The sequence below is a fragment of the Lepisma saccharinum genome, chromosome 21, assembly GCF_977018435.1.
Source record: "Lepisma saccharinum chromosome 21, izLepSacc3.1, whole genome shotgun sequence".
Classification (NCBI taxonomy): Eukaryota; Metazoa; Arthropoda; class Insecta; order Zygentoma; family Lepismatidae; genus Lepisma; species Lepisma saccharinum.
Window position 1 is genome coordinate 49,482,361 of NC_139249.1, and position 21,151 is coordinate 49,503,511.

At 36.2% G+C, this 21,151-nt stretch overlaps 2 protein-coding genes across 2 annotated transcripts in view; one reads left to right on the forward strand and one right to left on the reverse strand.

Moving 5' to 3' along the window:
* LOC146004173 (uncharacterized) overlaps positions 1-12,740 on the reverse strand; it is a 79,167-nt gene extending 66,427 nt beyond the window's left edge. Inside the window, exons 1-2 of the mRNA XM_083142840.1 lie at positions 12,661-12,740; positions 2,435-2,611 (exon numbers count right to left, since the gene is read on the reverse strand). Coding sequence (XP_082998966.1) covers positions 2,435-2,565 — 131 coding nt within the window. The 5' untranslated portion in view covers positions 2,566-2,611; positions 12,661-12,740. The remainder of the gene's footprint in view (positions 1-2,434; positions 2,612-12,660) is intronic.
* On the forward strand, positions 9,965-20,244 carry LOC146004174 (uncharacterized). The gene is made up of 5 exons (XM_083142841.1): positions 9,965-10,022; positions 12,189-12,239; positions 16,582-16,694; positions 17,231-17,383; positions 19,760-20,244. The coding sequence occupies exons 1-5, from the start codon at positions 9,965-9,967 to the stop codon at positions 19,790-19,792; spliced, it is 408 nt and encodes a 135-aa protein (XP_082998967.1). The 3' UTR covers positions 19,793-20,244.
* The last annotated feature ends 907 nt before the right edge of the window (positions 20,245-21,151 follow it).

Below are 21,151 nucleotides of genomic sequence, written 5' to 3' on the forward strand. Positions count from 1 at the left end.
AGGGAGGGGGACACTAAGTTAAAAACGCCAGCCGCCTCGCAGAAGGATATCAACAATTTAAACACATAAGATTAATATTCTAAATTATGTAAACTATATATATTTTTTTTTTTCAAAAAAAAAAAAAAAGCAACTTACTTTTGGGTTTTTGCCTCCGGTTGGCCTGGAGACAGATTATAAGGTGTCTATGCCGGAGAGGTCCGAATTCGAACTTTCGCTGTCACTGTAACTATTTACATCGCTACTTTCGGAACCCGATTCCAGGTTTAGAATCAACGTTTGAACATCATCTTCGAGAATTCCATCATTCCTCTGATATTCTTTTTCCAAACGGATGGCAAGTTGCCACATACATTCCCATTCCTGCACTGTGACACTGTCAATTGCACTTTCAGTAAGAGCACTTATTTCTCTCAAATTTGAACTTACATTTCGCTTTATGGTGCTCCATATGTACTCGATCGGGTTCAAGTTGCAGTGATATGGTGGCAGTCGAAGGACGTGGTGGCCGTGGGTTTTCAAAATGGTATCAGCTAGTTCTCTAACAGCATATAGTAGAGGAAACGAACAGGAAAAAAAGGCCTAACCTGCAAATAATTGCAACACAAATGTTTCTTGTGCCAGATTGTGCGGAATGGTATAGTGAATAATAAAAAATTAAAATTAATTAAATAAAAATTTTTAAAAAATCTCGAAAACGGTGCATTGTACACAAAAGTGAAGATAACCAAAATGAAAGAACAGAATTTGCTATATTATGGTTTTTGTTTGATAGAGCTACCACAAATCTTAATTGAATTACAAAGATTCAAATATTTACTTTCATTTTTTGAATTAGCGCAAATGTTGGTTTCCGACACAAAGAACAGCAAATATGTAAGAAACTATGTAATTTATATCCTAATGTCACTGAAAAAAATTCATAGCTTATGATTTCCTCAAGAGATTTGTTTTTGTTTCATGCCTTTAGTCAGGGGTTGATGACATATGGAGTTTTATGCAGAGTCATGTGCTTCCCTAACTTTACGTGTTCCATTTCATATGATATTGGTTGATTGATTGATTGATTTGCTTTATTTTATTTTGCTTTTTGTGCCACTTTTGGCTAATTTGCGAAAATGGGAATGAGTGATGATATGATGACATTGATAAATGGACACTCACAAACATACATGCCCAGGCCGGATTTCGAATCAGGGACCCTGGCGTCATAGAGCAATTATGAAATTGGTGAGAATGTCACACATTGTTTTGTGCAGTCTCGTTCATGTGGCGTTTGTTACTTACATGTTGCTTTTCTTGTTTAAAAATGTATGCACACAGTAGCGGTGATTAGGTGTCTTAACTGAGCAGCAGGTGGGGAGAGAGGCAAGGATAGTTTACTTTCTACTGGTTGTAATTTGAAAGAATCATATTGAAAATGGAATTCGGGCAGATGATTTTGGTTCAAATCCACTGGTAGACAATGCTTAGAATTAAGAAACCATAGTGCAGGGACAAAAAGTGTATTCGCAACTGTCAATACAATTCAACTAATATGATACGATAAAATACGGTTCTAAACCGGTTACTTTGCCTTGGAGTCCATTGCAGAATTTTTCTTAGATACCTGATGCTAACATGTTAAATTTATCATTTCCTCTACATACAGACGTGCACTTGTAGCACAGATGTTGCCCATATAATTATGCTTAACTTTTGGACATGGGTGTAAAATGAACATGCCTCAAATTCATATATTTTTACCCCAAATGGAACATGACTCTCAAAGGCACTTAATCGCATGGCAATGAAATTAGATGGGTTGCAGAAGTTTGCCCTGTTGCCACGATGGAGCAAAACCCTATGTGTTCGGAGGGTTTAGAGAATGAAAGGTCTCATTGTAGAGTTGGCCTTTGTAATCCATGTGATACAAACTGACAGTATTTGCTTGAAAGGTCAGGGATGACAACTGTATGCCCCAGAGAGAGAGGTCGGTCTGATGCTCAAACTAGGCCATACAGTCCCGTGGAAGCCACACAGTGCATGGCAACCAGTGAGTAATGTGCTGCTCTCACTTTGCATTTCCAACATGTGGCACCAGCTCAATTCAGTCCAGTCACCTATTTTCATGGCTTTGCATTTAGATGATTTACTCAATCATCTTGCTCACTAGATCTGATTTAGATTCTAGCAGCACTAAAAGTGGACATCCATATAATATGCACATAAGCACTGTATTCACATACAAAATAATCGTTAATAATATTTACACTACAGTGACAACCTGGCTAAATTTGCTCAGAATACTATTCATCAATCAAACATCTAATTACAATGATCAGAAGGCAAATCAAGAAGTGGAATAACATATAGATGTGGAAGAGATCAAAGATGTATATAACATAAATTGCTTGTGAAATTTCAAATACATTTAGCATTCATGAAAACTCACCTTATATTCAAATGAACAGCTTCATTTCGAATTGATTCAGGTAATTCAGAAAGCTCTGCCATTAGCTCCTTTTTCAAACTTTCAAATGTTTTCAATATTTCTTCATCTGTAAGTTTCTGGTAATCATCCATTTTCGTTCTGACAATTTACAGTTATATCTTCAATGTATACAAATACCTGTCAAGAACAAAGAAATAACTGCATAAAATAAAAGTGCACTTAACAATTATTTATACAATACTTCCTTATTTGTCTCATTTGAGTTAATCAGAAGGTTTGACTTTTAACACCCAGGTTTCCAAGTCTGTGTTCTTTGAACGTGCAGTGAAGAAAGAAATTAAAAAAAGAAAAAACGAAATTATTTACTCTTTCCTCAAAGGATTTGGACCTTGGGTGAATGCAAATTTGCACCATTGTAGTAAAATAACAATCGGTGTAGCTATGCCTTGCAGTTGAGTTCTTGCTGTCATCGGTAAAGGCATTCATTCTGTTGTGAGATAATTTACTTATCACTGCCTATGTGAGAACAGGACCCAACACAATATTATTTTTATTTGTATGAATAAGCATGCAACACTCATGAATGAGTATTAAAGTTTTGGACATTTTAATTTGAACTTCTTTGAATTTTATTTAGAGTGACGTGTACAATTTGGTGTCACTTCTCTCATCCCTGGGTGAGAACTGATGGTCGCAACTGGCGAAGAAGAAGAAGCAGTGTTGCCTAACTTGTGGCTCCAAATACTGGAGTTATGAGGGTGGTGGCACGTGGCAATGCATGTATGTGTGTGTGTGTATTATGCAATAATATGTACTAAAAATGCATGATAGGATATGAGAAGGAACTTAGTCTTGTTTGAAAAAAAAATTCTCCTCATGGTGCACTAAATAAGTGTCTAATATTTCTTATGATAAATTACAAGTGTAGGAACATAGTGATACTACATTTTTAAATTTTAATGATCATTTTGGCATAAAGTGGGGATCGCAAGAGCATGCAAAACATAATTTCATAAGAAAATTCTCTTTTTACTTCATCTAACTCTGCCTGTATCAAGATACAATCTCGACATCATACTGCCTCTGAATCCAATAAACATTTCATTCAAAATAAAACTCATCTTATCTCTCCATGTCAAATAATTCTCATTTCACAAATTAAAAATAAATAAAAAAAATCATGCAATTGAAAAGTTCATCCTTCAAAATTTTTAACCATGTAAAGTATTAGGTGTGTTGGAACAATTGTCGAGCATCAAATATGGCCATGTTAAATGCCACAACCTAATGTGTACAAATTATTTAACTTTACAAGCATCCGGCCTGCAGTCACGAGCCACTTCTAGCTCTATCAAGGGTCCCTAAATGGTACTTACAAAAATGCACCAAAACATAGAGAACTTGAAAGATGAAGTAGTAAATTCTCTTTTGTAACATTCAACCAATTCAGAAATTCTGCAATTGAGGGAGCACATACATATCTCAGATTAAACACCAAGGTAAATACTACCAGATTATCTACTATCTTTTGATATTAAATGCTGGTATATTCTTACACTATGACTTAGTATATTTGCACCTTCCATACTGGTAGTAGACAACAAGATTATGGTTGAGATATTAACATATTAATTTTGGAATATAATGGAACGTAGAAATATAACAACATTCATCAAATTTAAATAGCATAATAACAGAACATATTTTATAAAGATTCCACAACTATCTCCAAAAAATATGTGAAATTATACATGTTCGAATGCCTCCTTGCTTTTTGTTTACATCAATATTCTTTACAACATACGTTAGGACTGTTGTTGCTATGTGAATTGCATTTGGTCATGCAAAAACTCAGCTTCTCTATTTAAAAATTATTTTTATTTTAAAGAAGGCAAAATGGGGAAGTATGAACCATACTTATGAGATATCACCCTTTTGTCCCAATATTGAAAACAGTCATGGAATTTGACACTTGCGGAAACTGCAACGAAGTAAGCAAAAATATAGTACATGGGGAAAATTCTTCAACAGATCATATCCATAAGCGTACACAACATACAATGTGTGAACTGAGATGCAATTGCAACCCACGCAATAAATAAATGTTTATTATCAGCATTCAAAGAAGTGTTGACACTTGCGCTCATTCAGTGCACCAAGGGAACAATTATTTACTAATGCACATTAATATTCCAATATTTCACACTTTAGGTGTGATTAACCCCTTTTCCAGGGTTGACATTTTGCCCAACCCAGGAGTTTTTTTTTTTTCAGATAAAACCTGGGCAAAACAGGGTTTTATTGTTTTTCTCTCAGGTTATGATTATAAATATATATATATTTTAAAAATGAAATACATTTCTCCCTGATAGTAATATATTGGAACATTCAATTTGTATTGTTTTAGTTGACTGAATAAAAAAGTATTTAATATTTTCTGTTAACATAGTTAAGAATTGACAATCAAGGTCTCACACCTTGAAATGATTATAAACTAAAAACATACATAACCCGTGCCATACATAATAGACCATTGAGGGCCAGGCCTACCTACCAACTGCCGTCTGCACTCCCACCTGATCCTACTCTGAGGTGGGAGATCATCCAAACAGTTAAAACCCCCAGTCATCGTTGAAGGTTTTCATGATCGGGGTACGCTACTCATTCATAGCTCCCCCAATTTAATCATGATGGTGAGTGTTTATACACAAATACTATATTCTTAAAAAATTGACCAAATATTTGATTCTACTCTTGCTGGATGGCATAACAGTTAATATATCTATGATCAGTTCTCAGGGTTGCACATTGCAATACTATACCAATACTTGATAGCTTTGGTGGTTTAGTCAACCTCCGTGGCACAGTGGTTAGCATAGCACACTGCAATGCCAGGGGTCCCGAGTTCGAATCCAGGTTCGGACATGGATGTTTGTGTTTGTCCCAATGAGAATAGAGAAAATAGAGAGAAAATGGGGTATACTACTGCTTAGGGGTATTACGTTTATTACAAATGTAAAAAAAAAAGTAGACAGGCTGTCTAACTACCATGCAGAAGACCCGGGTTCGAATCTGGGGTGGGTGATCTAAGGTCGGAATTTTTCCAGTCTTGTTCCTACGTAAAGCAGCTGGGGAACTGACCCATCCTCAAATCAATGGGCCATGGGGGAATAAAGGCCGCTGGAGGTTGGTTGTGATTACCAACTCCAAAATGGCAGAGATCAAGAAAATGTAGGATCCTACCCCCATATCCCCTCAAGCCTTGATGCCACAATGCTATGTGAATGGGGAACTTTACCTTTACCTTCTATACAACATACGGCAGCTGCACACACACACTTTTAACAGTTGGGCTGAAAAGTTCGTAGGCTAACATAGTACAAAATATTTTTTTGACAAAATTCGATTTTATTATTCAATATAGTTGCCTTCGAGGGCGATACAACGATTATAGCGGTCATACAATTTTTCGATGCCATTTTTATAGTACGATTTCTCTCTAGCCTCAAAATAGGCCTCAGTTTCGGCGATTACCTCTTCATCAGTGCTAAATTTCTTTCCAGCGAGCATTCTTTTAAGGTCTGCAAACAGGAAAAAGTCACTGGGGGGCAGATCTGGAGAATATGGTGGATGGGGAAGCAATTCGTAGTCTAATTCATATAATTTTGCCATCGTTTTCATTGATTTGTGTCACGGTGCATTGTCTTGATGAAACAGCACTTTTTTCTTCTTCAAATGGGGCCGTTTTTTCGTGATTTCATCCTTTAAAAGCTCCAACAACGCTATGTAATAATCGCTGTTGATGGTCTGGCCCTTTTTGAGGTAATCGATGAATATAATACCATGCGCATCCCAGAATACTGATGCCATAACCTTGCCAGCCGACTGTTGCGTCTTTCCACGCTTTGGATTCGGTTCATCACGTGCAGTCCACTCGGCTGACTGTCGATTGGACTCTGGAGTGTAGTTATGGAGCCATGTTTCATCCATTGTAATATATCGACGGAAAAAATTGTGTTTATTACGGTTGAATATCGCTAAACATTGCTCCGAATCATCAAAACGTTGTTGCTTTTGATCGACTGTGAGCACGCGCGGCACCCATTTTGCACACAGCTTTCGCATGTTCAAATATTCATGCACAATATGTCCAACACGTTCCTTTGATATTTTTAAAGTCTCAGCTATCTCGATCAACTTCACTTTATGATCATTTAAAATTATTTTGTGGACTTTTTTGATGTTTTTATCGGTAACAGCCTCTTTGGGGCGTCCACTGCGTGCATCGTCTTCGATGCTCATTTCGCCTCATTTAAATTTAGCAAACCACTTCTCAACGGTTGATTTTCCTGGTGCAGAGTCGAATAATGTTTATCAAGTCAAGCCTTGGCTTCAACAGTATTTTTTTTCGCCAAAAAGCAATGCTTTATTAACACACGAAATTCTTTTTTATCCATTTTTTCACAATAACAAAAGCTGCTTCACTCACAATGCTATATCTCACGAACTAATTATCCTGCAGCTGTGAAATTTATACACGTATCTTTTGAAGGTTAGTACTAAGTAAAAATCACATGGATTTAATTCTAGTAACGCCATCTATGAGTCAGCCTACGAACTTTTCAGCCCACCCGATAAATATGCTTCAATACATTTTGTTCACAGTTGTGTTTTCCCATTATTTTTGTGGATCATTCAAGTTAAAATATCTCCTCCGTGTATTGCCCATGCCAAAATTTTAAGGCTGACATATTTTATTGTCTTGGCTGATTTCATCCAAATGGAATACCATATCCATTCTCCAAAATATCTGGTTGCTATGAAACTAACAGTTCCCATGAAAAAAACAACAACATTAGTGACTCAAAATTTGGATCCTAACACACATATGCACTAGCTATATTTAAAAATAAATATCTGTCAAGCCATATGCCCTAAAATATTTAAGTCTCTTTTCATAATGTCCAAAAATGTACATTACACAGATATTTCAAAGTGGCAACACAATTTGGAGCTACCTCAGAATATGAAAACTCAATTTTTCATCCACCATCATGAAATGCTTTCAGCAAATGCAAATGCAAAATAAAATCATTTCCTGGGTGTATCTATTTGTGACATGAATTTCAGCTTAAAAACTCTACATTAGCTACAGATATCCTGGTCTCAAAATATGAGACATTCCCCCACCCTTCCTAACCTGCCCCATATTACATAGTTTTTATTAAAAACTTCAAGCTCAAGTCCTAACATAGTTGAGACTTGGGTTTCTTAATCTATGAAAATATTATCTCAAATATTGGCATAACTTAAAACTCTTGAAAGGCACGTTAAATCAGTCTGTTGTGCACCATCTTTAAACATGGTGACAATTTTTTCTTTAATATAATATGACACCAATCTTTTAAGTTATCTTGTAACTCTAAAAATTGCAAAAGCTTTACATTTATGGCAAAATGTATGTTTGCGATTTTAGCACCACTCCTCTCCTGAACTATTAAATATACTTTTAAAAGTTTTACTGCAAAATTGTGAACCAATGAATTATATACAATGTACAGTGACTGATAGTTTAGTTACTTATACTCTGAAAATGTATTGTAGACAGTTTCGGGGAAAAAGAGAGCATGGCACAGAAGAGCGTGCGTTGAACATGAGGAAAATCAGTTTTTCATTCACCATCTTGAAACACACACTTTCATTTCACTCACATGTAATACTTTTGCAGTCTATCAAGTTTCTAGCAGCAGAAACATGTTATGATGGTCACTAAATAGATGACTTGTCTTTCTTTGCCCTTCAACCCCACCCATGCTCGTCCTAAATCGTGCATTATTTTTTCAATAATTTTATTGTGAATTTGCATTGCAGGTAATGTCACAATGCTCCTGAAAGTTTTATGCACAAAGCTGGAAATTGCAGTCTATAAAAAGGTTTGAAAATGTCAAAAATGGCCAAAATATGAAAGAACACATATGAATTGTATTTACTTGAGAACACCACACACCCTATTTTTACGAAAAAAAATCAAATTGTGGTAGAGTATGAGAGTGCTCAACTTCTTGGATATAGAGCTCCTAAGCACAAATAACATTTATCCTACCTGGGCCAGAAACCCATTACATTCAATCAATGCACTGAACTGGAGGGAGGGAGGGGTCACTGTGTCAGTGCAAGGCTTTGGAAAGAAAACAGAACATTTGCACTATACTAAAAATTGTAAAAATTGATTGTCATGGGTGAAACTATGTGCCTTGCCCAAATACGGAAGTGACTGATATCTAAAGTGCTAATCTCAGATGGGTCCTCTTCAAAAATTCTGAAATTTGGCATAAAGGAAGCCCTGCATGAACCTAACTCACAGTAAAAATCTCAACTTTTAGATTCAACTCATTTTGGTCAATATAAGGTAACGTATGTCAAATAATTTCTGACATTGCAAAGTAAGGTTAAACTATCTGATAACCCATTTTCGACAGCTCAAAGCTGAATGGTTAGTGCTGGTAAGTTAATGGTGTGTCGTTCTGTGTGGAACACGATTGGTTAGTCAATTTTTCATCAACGGAACTCTAAATGATTAGGGCTACTGGGATTTGTTAAATAAACAGGTTTTTCATCCTTGCTTATGGAAGAAGGTACTTTTTACAGAGGGTTTTTTTTTCAATAGGGAGGAACACCAGAACACTATGGGAACGTTGTGAAGCAATTTCTGTCCAAAGTTATTTTATCAGATGACAAGGGTCGCATATTCTGTTTATGAACTTCCTTATGAACATAAACATTAGCCTTGTCACTGTGAAGGACTTTTAATTCAATGGAAACGTCACACTCTAAATTGTTCGCGACAACCATTCATAATGTGCAGCTCTTCGTGGATGTATCCGATTAAAATCGTGTGCAATGGCATGTGAACTTCTCTCACTAGACATCACTTTGATCTCTATGCATTACCGATGCACTAAACAAATTTTAAGGCATTTTTCTAACACCTCGAAAAGGAGCACATTGGTACAAGAATTCAGTCATAACTTTTTACTGGTTAAAGATACGTCGAAAAAAACCTTCACCATTGCATTTCTCATGAAATTCTAGCCTGATTTGATATATTATATCACCTCCTTCCCATTTAAAATTCTGAAGTTGAATTCAAGATGGCCGTCGATCCTGGTGATGGCCCAGAAAATGAAGCTTATAATACTGAAGATAATTAATGTGGTACAAGTCATAGTGGTTTTTTTTCAGGATATATTCACTCTCATAATCTACCATCAATTCTTTTTTTCTTAAAAATAGGGAGTGTGGGGTGGGTACTCAAGTAAATACAAACACTTTCATATTTTGACAATTTTTGACATTTTCAACCTTTTTAGAGACTACAATTCCGAACTTTGTGCATAAAACTTTCAGGAGCATTGTGACATTACTTGCACTGTAAATTCACAATAAAATTATCGAAACATAATGCACGATTTAGGAGGAGCATGGGTGGGGTGGATGGGCAAAGAAAGTCAAGTCATCTACTTAGTGACCATGATAACATATTTTTTTCTGCAGTTAGAAAACTTGACACAATGCAATGGTATTACATGTGAGTGGAATTGAATAATGTGCTAAAAGATGTATTATGGCTCTCTGTATTATAATTGCAACAAACACAAACATTCACATCAAAACCAAGATTCGAACCCGGCAGCCCTGGCATTGCAGCATGCTGTGCTAACAACTCACCAACGGAGGTTTACTAAACCACGAAAGTTATCAAGTATTAGTACAGTATTGCAATGTGCAACCCTGGGAACTGATCATAGATATATTAACTATTACACCATCCAGCAAGAGTAGAATCAAACAGTTGGTCAAATTTTTCAGAATATAGCACTGTGGCTGTGAGGTCATGCTTTGGGTTCTGGCTATGGAACGTGTGCAGGTTTCAGTCTCCTTGGGGAAATGTAACAGCTTTTCTCCTGAGATTTCGGCCTGTGTATGAGACTGGTGACCACTCACCATCATGATTAAATTGGGGAGCTACGAATGAGTAGCATAACCCGGTTATAAAATCCTACAACAATGACTGGGAGTTCATCGTGCTGACCACACGTCACCCTGTAAGAGTAGGACCAGGTGGGAGTGCAGCCAGCAGTCGGTATGTAGGCCTGGGCCCTCAATGGTCTGTTGCGGAATGGGATATGTATGCTTTCAGTTTCATCATTTCAAGGTGTAACACCTTGATTGTCAATTCTTAACTGTGTTAACAGAAAATATTAAATAGTTTTGATTCAGTGAACTAAAACAATACAAATTGAATGTTCCAATATATTACTGTCAGGGAAAATTGAATTTCATTTTTAATTTATATATATATATAAATAAACATAACCTGAAAAAACCCAATGAAACAGGCAAAATGCCAACCCTGTTATTAACACACCCCACTCACTCATCACTTGTCAGTTTGGCTCCAGGCCTAGCAAAAACAAGTTTTACTTTTGGACCTGATCATATCCACCCAGTGAGACCTATAAATTTTATATCCCTGATCTTTTTAACCACCCGCAAGCTGTATTGTTTGACATTTTAGAATCGATCCTGCAGAAGATGAGAGAATTTTGACGCTGTGGGAGAGTGTAGGAAAGAATGAACGTAATTGATGATATTCAATGTTGGAAAATGGCTTACAGCTTATCCAGGGAAGAAAAGTGAGAATATGCAACATCCTAAAACAATGCAACGTAGGGGACCAAGGAGAGGGGGGGGGGGGTGAACAACCCAGACAGCCAAACAAGATACATTAATTGGTCATTGCACCTACTGTGACTGGCGTAAACACAGAAATGCAATGGCACATATCAATCATACATCATACATATATGACAGGAAAGGATGTCACACTGGAATCGATACCTGGTGGAGACACATAGTGGTTCAGATACAGTGGACATAAGAAATTAGAAAAACTAAATTCTTCGGTGTGTTGTATAACAGAAAAAAAAAGTAAATTAGTGCATACACAGACAATAAAATTATATGTTTTACCCTTAATATTATTTTGTTCCCAGTAAAGGGCTTGCTCCCATATTATGTGACGAACTTGAAAAAAAGTTTTGCTACATGCCAAGGCATAATTTCCGAACAAATTGTTAAAGTCTGCATGTTCAAAATGAGGAGGGGGCACATTATGCAGCATTTGTTTGTTCATCAATTTCATCAACATCTGTCACAAACCTCTTTTGCGATTATTGATATTGCATGACAGTCAGAACACAATAGAGACCTTTTAGAATGAACATTTGAATTTCAGTCCACGTTTGTTGGAAATTCTTTGTCTTGGTCAGTTTGTAAGTACTGTAAATACATTTTACAACATTGCAAGTATCATTATTCTTTTGTATTTTGCTTAGGTAAGACTGTCAATTGACGCAAGTGGCAGCCCTGTCACGTGCCCATGGAAGTTATGTCAGAGCGATCGTTTGAAGTGTTGGGTTGCATAAATACACATTAGATTTTAAGCACTTAAGAATGCAAAAACTAAGCACTTCTGAGGTAATGTTTATGAGGAAAAGTTACTTGTTTTTGTGATATATACCAGTATCCAAGTTTTGTTGAAGTGGTTTTGCAACACCACTTTCTACCAATACCGATACCACTTGTATTGGCCGATACCAATACATCACATCGGTATTAGCTCAGCTCTAATGCATGTATATGTCTGAGTACTTCCTCATAGGTGTGTAACAATTTAATTGTCCAATTTCAGCCAGTGTGCTCACTGCACCAGCAATTATACATGGAATCTCTGGTTTACAAGGTAACAATCTTGGCCACGATATTACCATGGGAGGATTTGTATTTTTTGTACAAGCATCCATGTTCTTACCATAAGTTGATCACATGTTGCAATTTAGCTGGGACAGTCCCTTTTTTTTTTACTCTATGTCCCAATTTTTTAAAATTTAAAGTGGGATACCTTTCTGTGACAATAACTTATTGGTTACAATACAGTTTCTCTACTATTACATGTCTGTAATGTTGCAGTGATGTTGAACGTTGATGTGCGGACTTTGGTCGTTCCACATTCTGGGTAAGAAGAAACTTAAATTTTTCTAATTTTAAAGGCCTGCCTGGTTGGGGTGAAATGCATAGCACCATATTATGCATGTGGTAAAAATTTACTATCCTTCGGACACCTCTAATTTTTTCGTTTCATCAAATTTGACATTCGTACTTACGTATCTGCTTCACGGAACATTCCTGAAGGTGTATCAACGTTGTTTTGATGAAAGTAAGATCAATTTTTCACATTACAAGTACTTCTTTCTCCTAGCCTTTCCGCTTGCCTCACACACAATATGGCATGTACACCTTCCTACATAATGACGCGTCAGGCTTGTCTTTCATCGATTTTCAATTGTTATGCAGTGTTTCAACCTTCAGAACCCAAGAAATGCCCATGAACAAGGTTCATCAGATCTATTTTTTTTACATTTTTATTTCGCATTCTTTTACGAAGAAAATTGTAATCTTTCGTGGTGCTATCCGTGAATCGTTTTGGGGGCTATCCGTCCTGGAATAAGTGGGAAACATCTAGAAATTGCTAAATAAGCAAAAATAAGGCATTGGTTTTCGGAATGGAAACTGTCGGTTTTCGCGAATTTTTTGTTTCACAACCAAATATATATAGGCTATATATCCCTGATACTACCACGACACCAAATTTTAACTGTTTCCTAACCTAACTAACCTAACCACGCACCATTGGTTCGTGGGGCTAGCGTCAATGGTTCGCAATTATTTCCAATTTCTAGATCCTGCTACTAACCCGACACCAAATTTTAACTATGTTTCCTAACTTAACCACATGACAATGGTTCGTGGGGCTAGCATCAATGGTTCGCAATTATTTCCAATTTCTAGATCCTCATACTAACACAACACCAAATTTTAACTATGTTTGCCTAACCTAACCACGTGCCAATGGTTCGTGGGGCTAGCGACACGCCATCCTTCTAACTCTCGTTTCATCCTTCTAACTCTCGTTGCAAATGCAGACAGTTCGAAACACTGGATACCCAATGAACATGAACAAAACACAATCACGACGAGTGATGCATGAAGAAGAAGAAGACGACGCGTGATGGTGTACAAAGGTGTACGCGCCAAATGCTATTCTCCGTCGGAGAATTAATTTTCAACGAACAACATGAATTTCAGCTATGAAACATTCCCACATCACACAAAACACCTTCCCGATGTTCGACAATGCTGCAGGAACTTATTACAGTAAGTAGTTTCTTCTGTAAAAATAAATAAATGTGTCTGAAGGATAGTAAACTAGTACCAAGGTGGTAATCTGATATTCCGCGGACACCTATAACTTCTTCGTTTTGTCAATTTTTGACATTTGTACTTACCAATCTCCTTCGCGGAACATTCTTTAACGTGTATTCACGTTTTTTTTTATCAAAGTAATTGCATTTTTTAAAAAAAAAATAAAAAAAGTGTTTCTGTAACTGAAGAACGCACGTTTCCGCAAGTGGTTTGTGGGGCTGTGTGCCTGGTTCGTCGGGCTATGCGAGAATGGTGTGTGGGGCTACACATTTTTTCGAACCCAATTTTTTAACTATTGTACCCTATACGTGACCCTACCTAACCTAACCTTACCGGAAATGGTTCGTGGGGCTATGCGTCAATGGTTGAATTTCCGCTATGAAACATTCCCACACCACACAAAACACCTTCCAGATGTTAGACAATGCTACAGGAACTTATTACTGTAAATAGTTTCTTCTGTAAAAATGAAGAAATCTGTCCGGGGAATATCCGATTAGGGTACTATTATCGTATGAGGGACACACCTACGAATCATATATTTCGGACTTCTTTACATTGCTGACGTGTTATTTTCGAATGTGGAACACTTCCTGGGAGCCTATTCTTGAAACTCGTTATGGTAGCTGGCTCTTGGATTGCCGAGTCAAGTCGGTCGCGCGGCGAACGACATGGAATGTAGTCGATTCTTGAAATCCGTTCGGTCCCTGGCTTGAGAGTCGGTTCGTTCGCTAGCACTCGGCAGCAGGTACCCTACCGTATCCACTCGTTCTGTTGAGTCGGTTACCATAATTGTCGACCATGGATGCATATTTAAGTTGCCGTTTGTGCTTGAGGCAAGGATAATAGCAAATGAAGTAGAATACAACCATTCCAGTCCATCTTAGGGTAAGTATGTTACGATTTGTATTATTATTATTATAAGCTTGCATTTTTTAAAAAAGCAGTAATAAGCATCCAATGACGTAAATAGGCTGTGGTTAGTCTATGCACAATGTTTTTTTTCCGATTTTTCATTAAAATATTGGTTTGCGCGTACACATGCTTGACTTTGAAGACTTATTTGTCAAGGTGTAAATAAAATAATATTTTTAAAAAATACAATACGTTTTTCTCGTAAAAATATAGAGCATTTTAACGCTCAAGGGTAAGGTGGATGGATGTTGATTGTCACACCATCCATATACGTATATCATAAGTTCGCAATTTATTTTGTCACAGTAGATCCAAAAGGTAGAAAAGCGAAAAAAAAAACATGGAAATACTGAAGCACTTTGAAGGTCATAATTGTTATACTATCTGTGCACATTGCATGTAATGGGTACGTAATAAATAAGGAAAATAGAACAGCTGATCTCAATTATACTTAACTAAATAATAAGCACTTCTCGTGTTGATCAGAATTAAAGATCAATAGAGAAATTCTAAGATAATGTAATGGATGTAAAATGCAAATGTGTACTGGGTACCATTAAGGTAGTAATGTAGGTGTTTTATCGTATTATAATTTGACTATTTCGCTGTAACCATAAATTTTATTTCATTGTTTTATTATACTGCATTGTTTATGATATTCTAAACAAACTGACATGTCCAATATCACTGCATATAGGCTATAGGTACCAGTTTCATAGATCGGAGACACATTAAAATCGGATATTTTGTGTTTTGCATGGTTCGTACTTATCAATTGTGTATTGCGGAACATAGCTAGTTCAAGGTGCCATTATGCTTTTTACACGAAAACAAATACTTTTTCTACTAAAATAACGCATTTTTCTAAGTGTGGTACTACTTTACTATACCGGAGACACCTATCAATGATTTATTTCGCAATTTTTTTACATTGCTAACGTACTATTCTGCATTGCGGAACATTTCTTTAGGTGAAATAATGAATTTCTAACGAAAATAATGTCTATTTCTTACATTAACGAGTACTTACTGTTCCTTATTTCCCACAAACCATCCACGGGCAGCCCCAAAAACCATTGACCTTAGCCCAAAAATTCACGATAGCCCCACGAACCATCACAGGGACGAGGTATGCATACTAGGTTAGGTTGGGTTCCTTTAGCACTCCTTTCGTTCAATTTAGCATATACGGACAATACGAGAGCGTATTGTGCTCTCGTGCAGAAAGCAAATGGCAGCAGCAGCAATAGCGCGTTGGAAATAGATTTTCGTAGAAAACCACATGCATTCGCATTAAAATGGATCAAAACTACATTCCCGAACATCAACAACGCTACAAAAAATGATTTGCGTAAGTACTTTCGCCTGTAAATTTGAAGAAATCAGCCTCCAGCATAGTAAAGTGTTACCCTAAGTGCTACCGAACGCACATAACGGTGCGATATTGCTTACTTTGCGAATGATATCGCATCTTTTGTTTTCAAATATCAGTGTTTCCAACCTTTCTAACCTTCTTCACTGAGAAATACCTACTACCGTGTTCGTCACGTGTGCAAATTGTACATTATGCACGGGTAGCTGACGGATAGCCCCACGAACCATTCCGATAAGGTTAGGTTAGGCAAGCATAGTTAAAAATAAAGGGATTTGAAACACTGACATGATTTCCCGGTCAAATAGATACCACGATGAAAGAAAATACTTCGACTAACGTTGGAAACCTTAGAGAAACTCATTTCCGTAATTAGTTTCTTCTGTAAAAATGAAGAAATGTGTCTCCGATGTATGAAACTGTTACTAAGGCTATATGCAAGTAAGTTATTCATGGATGAAATAATAAATGTTATCTTATCGTAATACAAACATTTTTATCATGTTAGTGAAATATTTTTGCTTTTTTGCAACAGGCAACTACCAGTTGGCAGTGGCAAAAGATTGCAGAATTAGTGTTTGTCAGGCCAACGTCAGCAATTGCATCAAGCAAGACTTGTTCTGCAAGCAGGGGCAGAATACAGTGAAGGTGAGTGTCTGTTTAGCACATTTATTTGTGATCTACACAAAATTTAAGAAATGATCTTTTTGCAAAAGAAATGTAGAAAAAATTATTTACCACACGTCGTTGGCATTGTATTTTTCATTGGTATTGGTATGTGGTAAGATTTACATGCCCCATAATTAGACGTGTTTCACAGGAATACTATTACACAGTTGTGGCTTATGTTGTCTATTTATTCAATTCAGTTATCCTTTATTGAAGGGCAAGGTTAAGAATGCAGCTGTTCTGCACCTTATCGTTGCTATAAGCAATGATCTAATACTTGCAATGGCAGAATCGAACGAAATTAATACATAGGCAAAGATATACACATTGGTAATGTAAGTACAAACATAATCTGCATTTGCATTTTTAAAAATGTGTAAGCAAACAAAACACTAGAAATTTGTGCACTCTTGCTGAAGTGAGCTTATGTATAGAAAGTGCTTCTATTCCGATTTTTTTTCTCTTAACAAACAGAAGGTAAATGTTGGTAATAATGAATATTCTGCCTGTTTCAGGGAAACCAGCATACCACATGGATGAGACTAATCCATATTGGGCTCCCTTTGTTGCTTATAAAAAATGTAGCAAGGAACCAGAGGTATCTGAGGCAAATGCCAACAGTGGTTCTAAAGTTGCACAGAAGATATTCAAATATCACCAAGAGAAAGGTAAGGAAAATACACCACACTTCTTTCATTTACACATTGACATGTTGTATAAACTTAATTAACTCACACCAACTTTTGTAACAGATACTCGCATGACCTAACCATGTAAGGGAATATGTGATTTTTCTGGGAAAATTAAGTCTTACAATGAAATCAACATTAAATATTTATTTAATCAAAGTTAGTAGTCGTAATAATATTCTCTTTGAAATACAGTTTTAGAGACTACTCAGCCTCCTGCTTTTTACTATTATCTTTCATTATGCATCAAAACATAGTCTACGATCCCCATCACATGCTCTGAAACATGAATGTATCCCTCTGTATCTGACACATGCACCTTTTAACAAAACCTTCCTTGTTGTCATTACTAAAACCCATACCAGCCTCCCTGATGCCATATTGGTAATGTCGTCACCTTGTAATTAAACCATCCCAGGCTTGATACCTGGTGGAGGCACATAAGTGTTTCAGATTCCATTTAAACTGTTGTAGATCCAGTCCCAATTAACCTATCTGTGCATAAAAGTGGGACTTTTAAAAACTGAGCAGAAATAAACGAGAGATAAATTAACGTCAATGCCTGAACTTATTTCAAGCAGTTAAAAACATACGTAGTTGACTGGAAGATACCGAGAGCTCCTTTCTTCTATCGCCATGGCTATAAGACTGAACTAACGTTAATACAGGTACATAACAACTTAGTGAATATACACTGATGAGAGTTTGTATCTTCATAACTGATGATTCTGGCAATACTTGCTGCTATTAAAATATGCTTCTAAAGACACGTTTCTTGCTGAGTTACTACAATCAGAGATGAAATGCATGACAATCATTTAGAAAGTATTTAGAAAATGGCTCTTCTCTGAAGAGTTTTGAATATTTAACTTTTCTTTTAGGTCCTCAAGCTATGTGCAAACTTAAGATGTTATAAATACGGAGAAACTAGTACTCACTTTTATCCGCGAAGCTGTTTTTTCTTTTCCGACTAATTTCAGTGGCCACTGCCACCATCCTCGTTGGAAGTTGCTTTTCCATTGCTTGCTTTCACTACAGCAAGTTCCAACGAGGATGGTGGCCACTGAAATTAATCGAAAAAGATAAAACAGCTTCGCGGATAAAAATGAGTACTAGTTTCTCCGTATTTATATACTACCGTGTCTCTCTTTTCCCAATTATGAATTAAGATGTTATGTTCCCATAAACTCCCCTTGTCTTAACAATATCATCCAATTTTTTTTGCATGAAACTGCATTTTAATAACTAATATGCCAATAATAGTTACATATATTATAATGTCAAGTTTCATGTATTTAGAAGACTTCTTGTTCTGTTAGATAATGACACACAAAGTCTTTTCACTTGTTATAGAGCTCACACTACAGTGGACCACAATAAGGATCCATGCAACTTGACGGAAGTGTTTTTAGACACAGTGTTTCTATATATACAATTACTAGTTTCTAAAATCTATTATAAATGTATGTTCACACCACCAGAAGCATGTATGAATCTTGTGGGGAAATGGAATAATAAATGTGACAATATAAGTTGTAATTTTTGTTGGTTTCACCATATTTAAATGTAATTTACTAGATTTAGAATTTCCTTTCCTCTGTGACATATTGAACAAAATAAAATTTTGCTAATGGAACCAGAATGCTTTTTGAATGGACATTATTGCTACAAAACCAGATCAATTTTGACAAATAATGGGTAAAAACGATAATATTCTATGGATCATGATAGGGATCTGCGTGATCAATGATGAGTATTTTTTCCATGCAACCACCAGTGTTGGAACACTTAGTAAGACATATTTTTATATTGCCACGTTGGAATTTCACCTGCTGCTTTCATCGAGCTGTGTATATATATTTTTTAAATAAATTTGTGTAAACAAATATGAAAAATCCAAAGTTAAGTGGGAAAGTTAAAATTTTTTCGCACTTATGTGTGCAATATCTATTTTTATCATCACTGGTTCAGCATCAGTAGCATCAAATATGGGCATATTATCACATTGGTCCATCCGACCAAATATATTTTATTCATAATTGGGAAAAGAGAGACGCGGTAGTAGATAAATATAGAGAAACTAGTACTCACTTTATCAGCAAAACTTTTTCCTTTGTTCTCTTAATTTCAGTGGCCACTGCCACCGTCCTCGTTGGAAGCATGTCAAGCAACAGTACAAGTTCCAACCGAGGACGGTGGTAGTGGCCACTGAAATTAATATAACAAAGAAGAAGAAAAAAATGTTTCATGGATAAAGTGTGTACTAATTTTTCTGTATTTATCATACATTTTATTTTATTACTTTGCATTTTCTCTTTGTGATAAGTGTACTATTTATGCTCTTCTTTTATTTAGGTAAAGAACACACTGCATGGCAGACACCCATGAGAATGGAATACAGTGTATATTGACAATGTGATTTAAGATCACAGGAACTTGCAAAGGAGTTCAAGTGTCAAAGGCAAAGTTTACTGAAGACTTTAATGAGAGTGAAGAAAGGATGCAGACTGCAGGATCCGGCATATTGATACGTGTGAAAGGTGACAGCATCCTGAATAGTAGACAAGTGGTCAAATATCATATATGTATGATTTTAAATTGCATACCATGGGCAGAAAGGACATTGTTACATGAAACAATGCCTTTTCCATTCAGGTCAAATTGTGGTGAGAGAGGTTCTGTAAATATAGATTGCTTCAAATTATTTATTAACAGGCAACCATGCTTGATTATAAGAGCCATGACCTGGTCTAATTGTAAACAAAATACAGTCATGTATTTGATCTGTATATACCCTCAAGGTGTGTGTAATAACTTTCATTACAGAACACAGTGACGAAATCTACCAGTTGACCTTGCAGATAAGAGTTCCAACATTTTCAGTGTTGGGCTGTGCCGAGCTTCGAATACAATTATCAAGAGGTAAAAAATAAGTAATAGGTACCGAGATGCAATGCGCTTGGAAACTGGCGAATCTCGGAAAACATGTCAAGTGGGTGATAGAATATGTTTGCTCACAGAAAATATAGTAGTCTAATCTCAACAATACATGTGCATACTTGGCAGTGCTATACCAGGTGATATAACACAGACAAAATTGTTGAAGTGTGTTATGCTCGAACAATTTTTTGTTTGTCAGTGAATGTACCTATGAATGCTTAAAGGCAGCTGTACAATTTTGTGGATACGAATAAAGTGCTTTTATACAAAAGCAGGATGTATTAATTTATATATGTTCACAAAAATAATATGTCAGAATTTTTGCAGTAAATTACAGACTGTAGAGATGTTGGATTAGTAAAAATATGTAATTTCACCAATAAATGCCTATATTGGCAGATACCGAGAGCTTTGATTGAATTGTTGTTTTAAGTCCACTTCATGCACAGAAAGGCTAATCTGGACTGGACCTACGGTTTAAAGTGGGATCGAAACCAGTGTGTATCTCCACCGGGTATCAAATCCAGGACACCTTGATTACAATGTGACGACGCTATCACTACACCATCGAGAAGGCCCCAATACCGAGAGCTACTTTGGCCTCTGCAGTTTTCATGGTTTAAAGAAGTAACGTGGTTGGTGTACAGTGAACATGCCTCTCACATATGAATTTTATTGTTGTTTTTTTGTCTTTTTGAATATCTTTTTACATTAATCATATTGAAAGTAGTTTATAAATATGTAGTGCCTAATGTATATCACTTATATAAGTTAAAATTTTTATTATTATATTAAAAAAAATATATG

Bases quoted from the DNA above. Each gene is read 5' to 3' on its own strand.
- LOC146004174 (XM_083142841.1), top strand. From the start codon at position 9,965: ATGATAACATATTTTTTTCTGCAGTTAGAAAACTTGACACAATGCAAT. The intron at 10,023-12,188 runs GTGAGTGGAATT...GTCCAATTTCAG, and splicing joins ACAATGCAATGGTATTACAT to CCAGTGTGCTCACTGCACCA. The intron at 17,384-19,759 runs GTAAGGAAAATA...TCTTTTATTTAG, and splicing joins CAAATATCACCAAGAGAAAG to GTAAAGAACACACTGCATGG.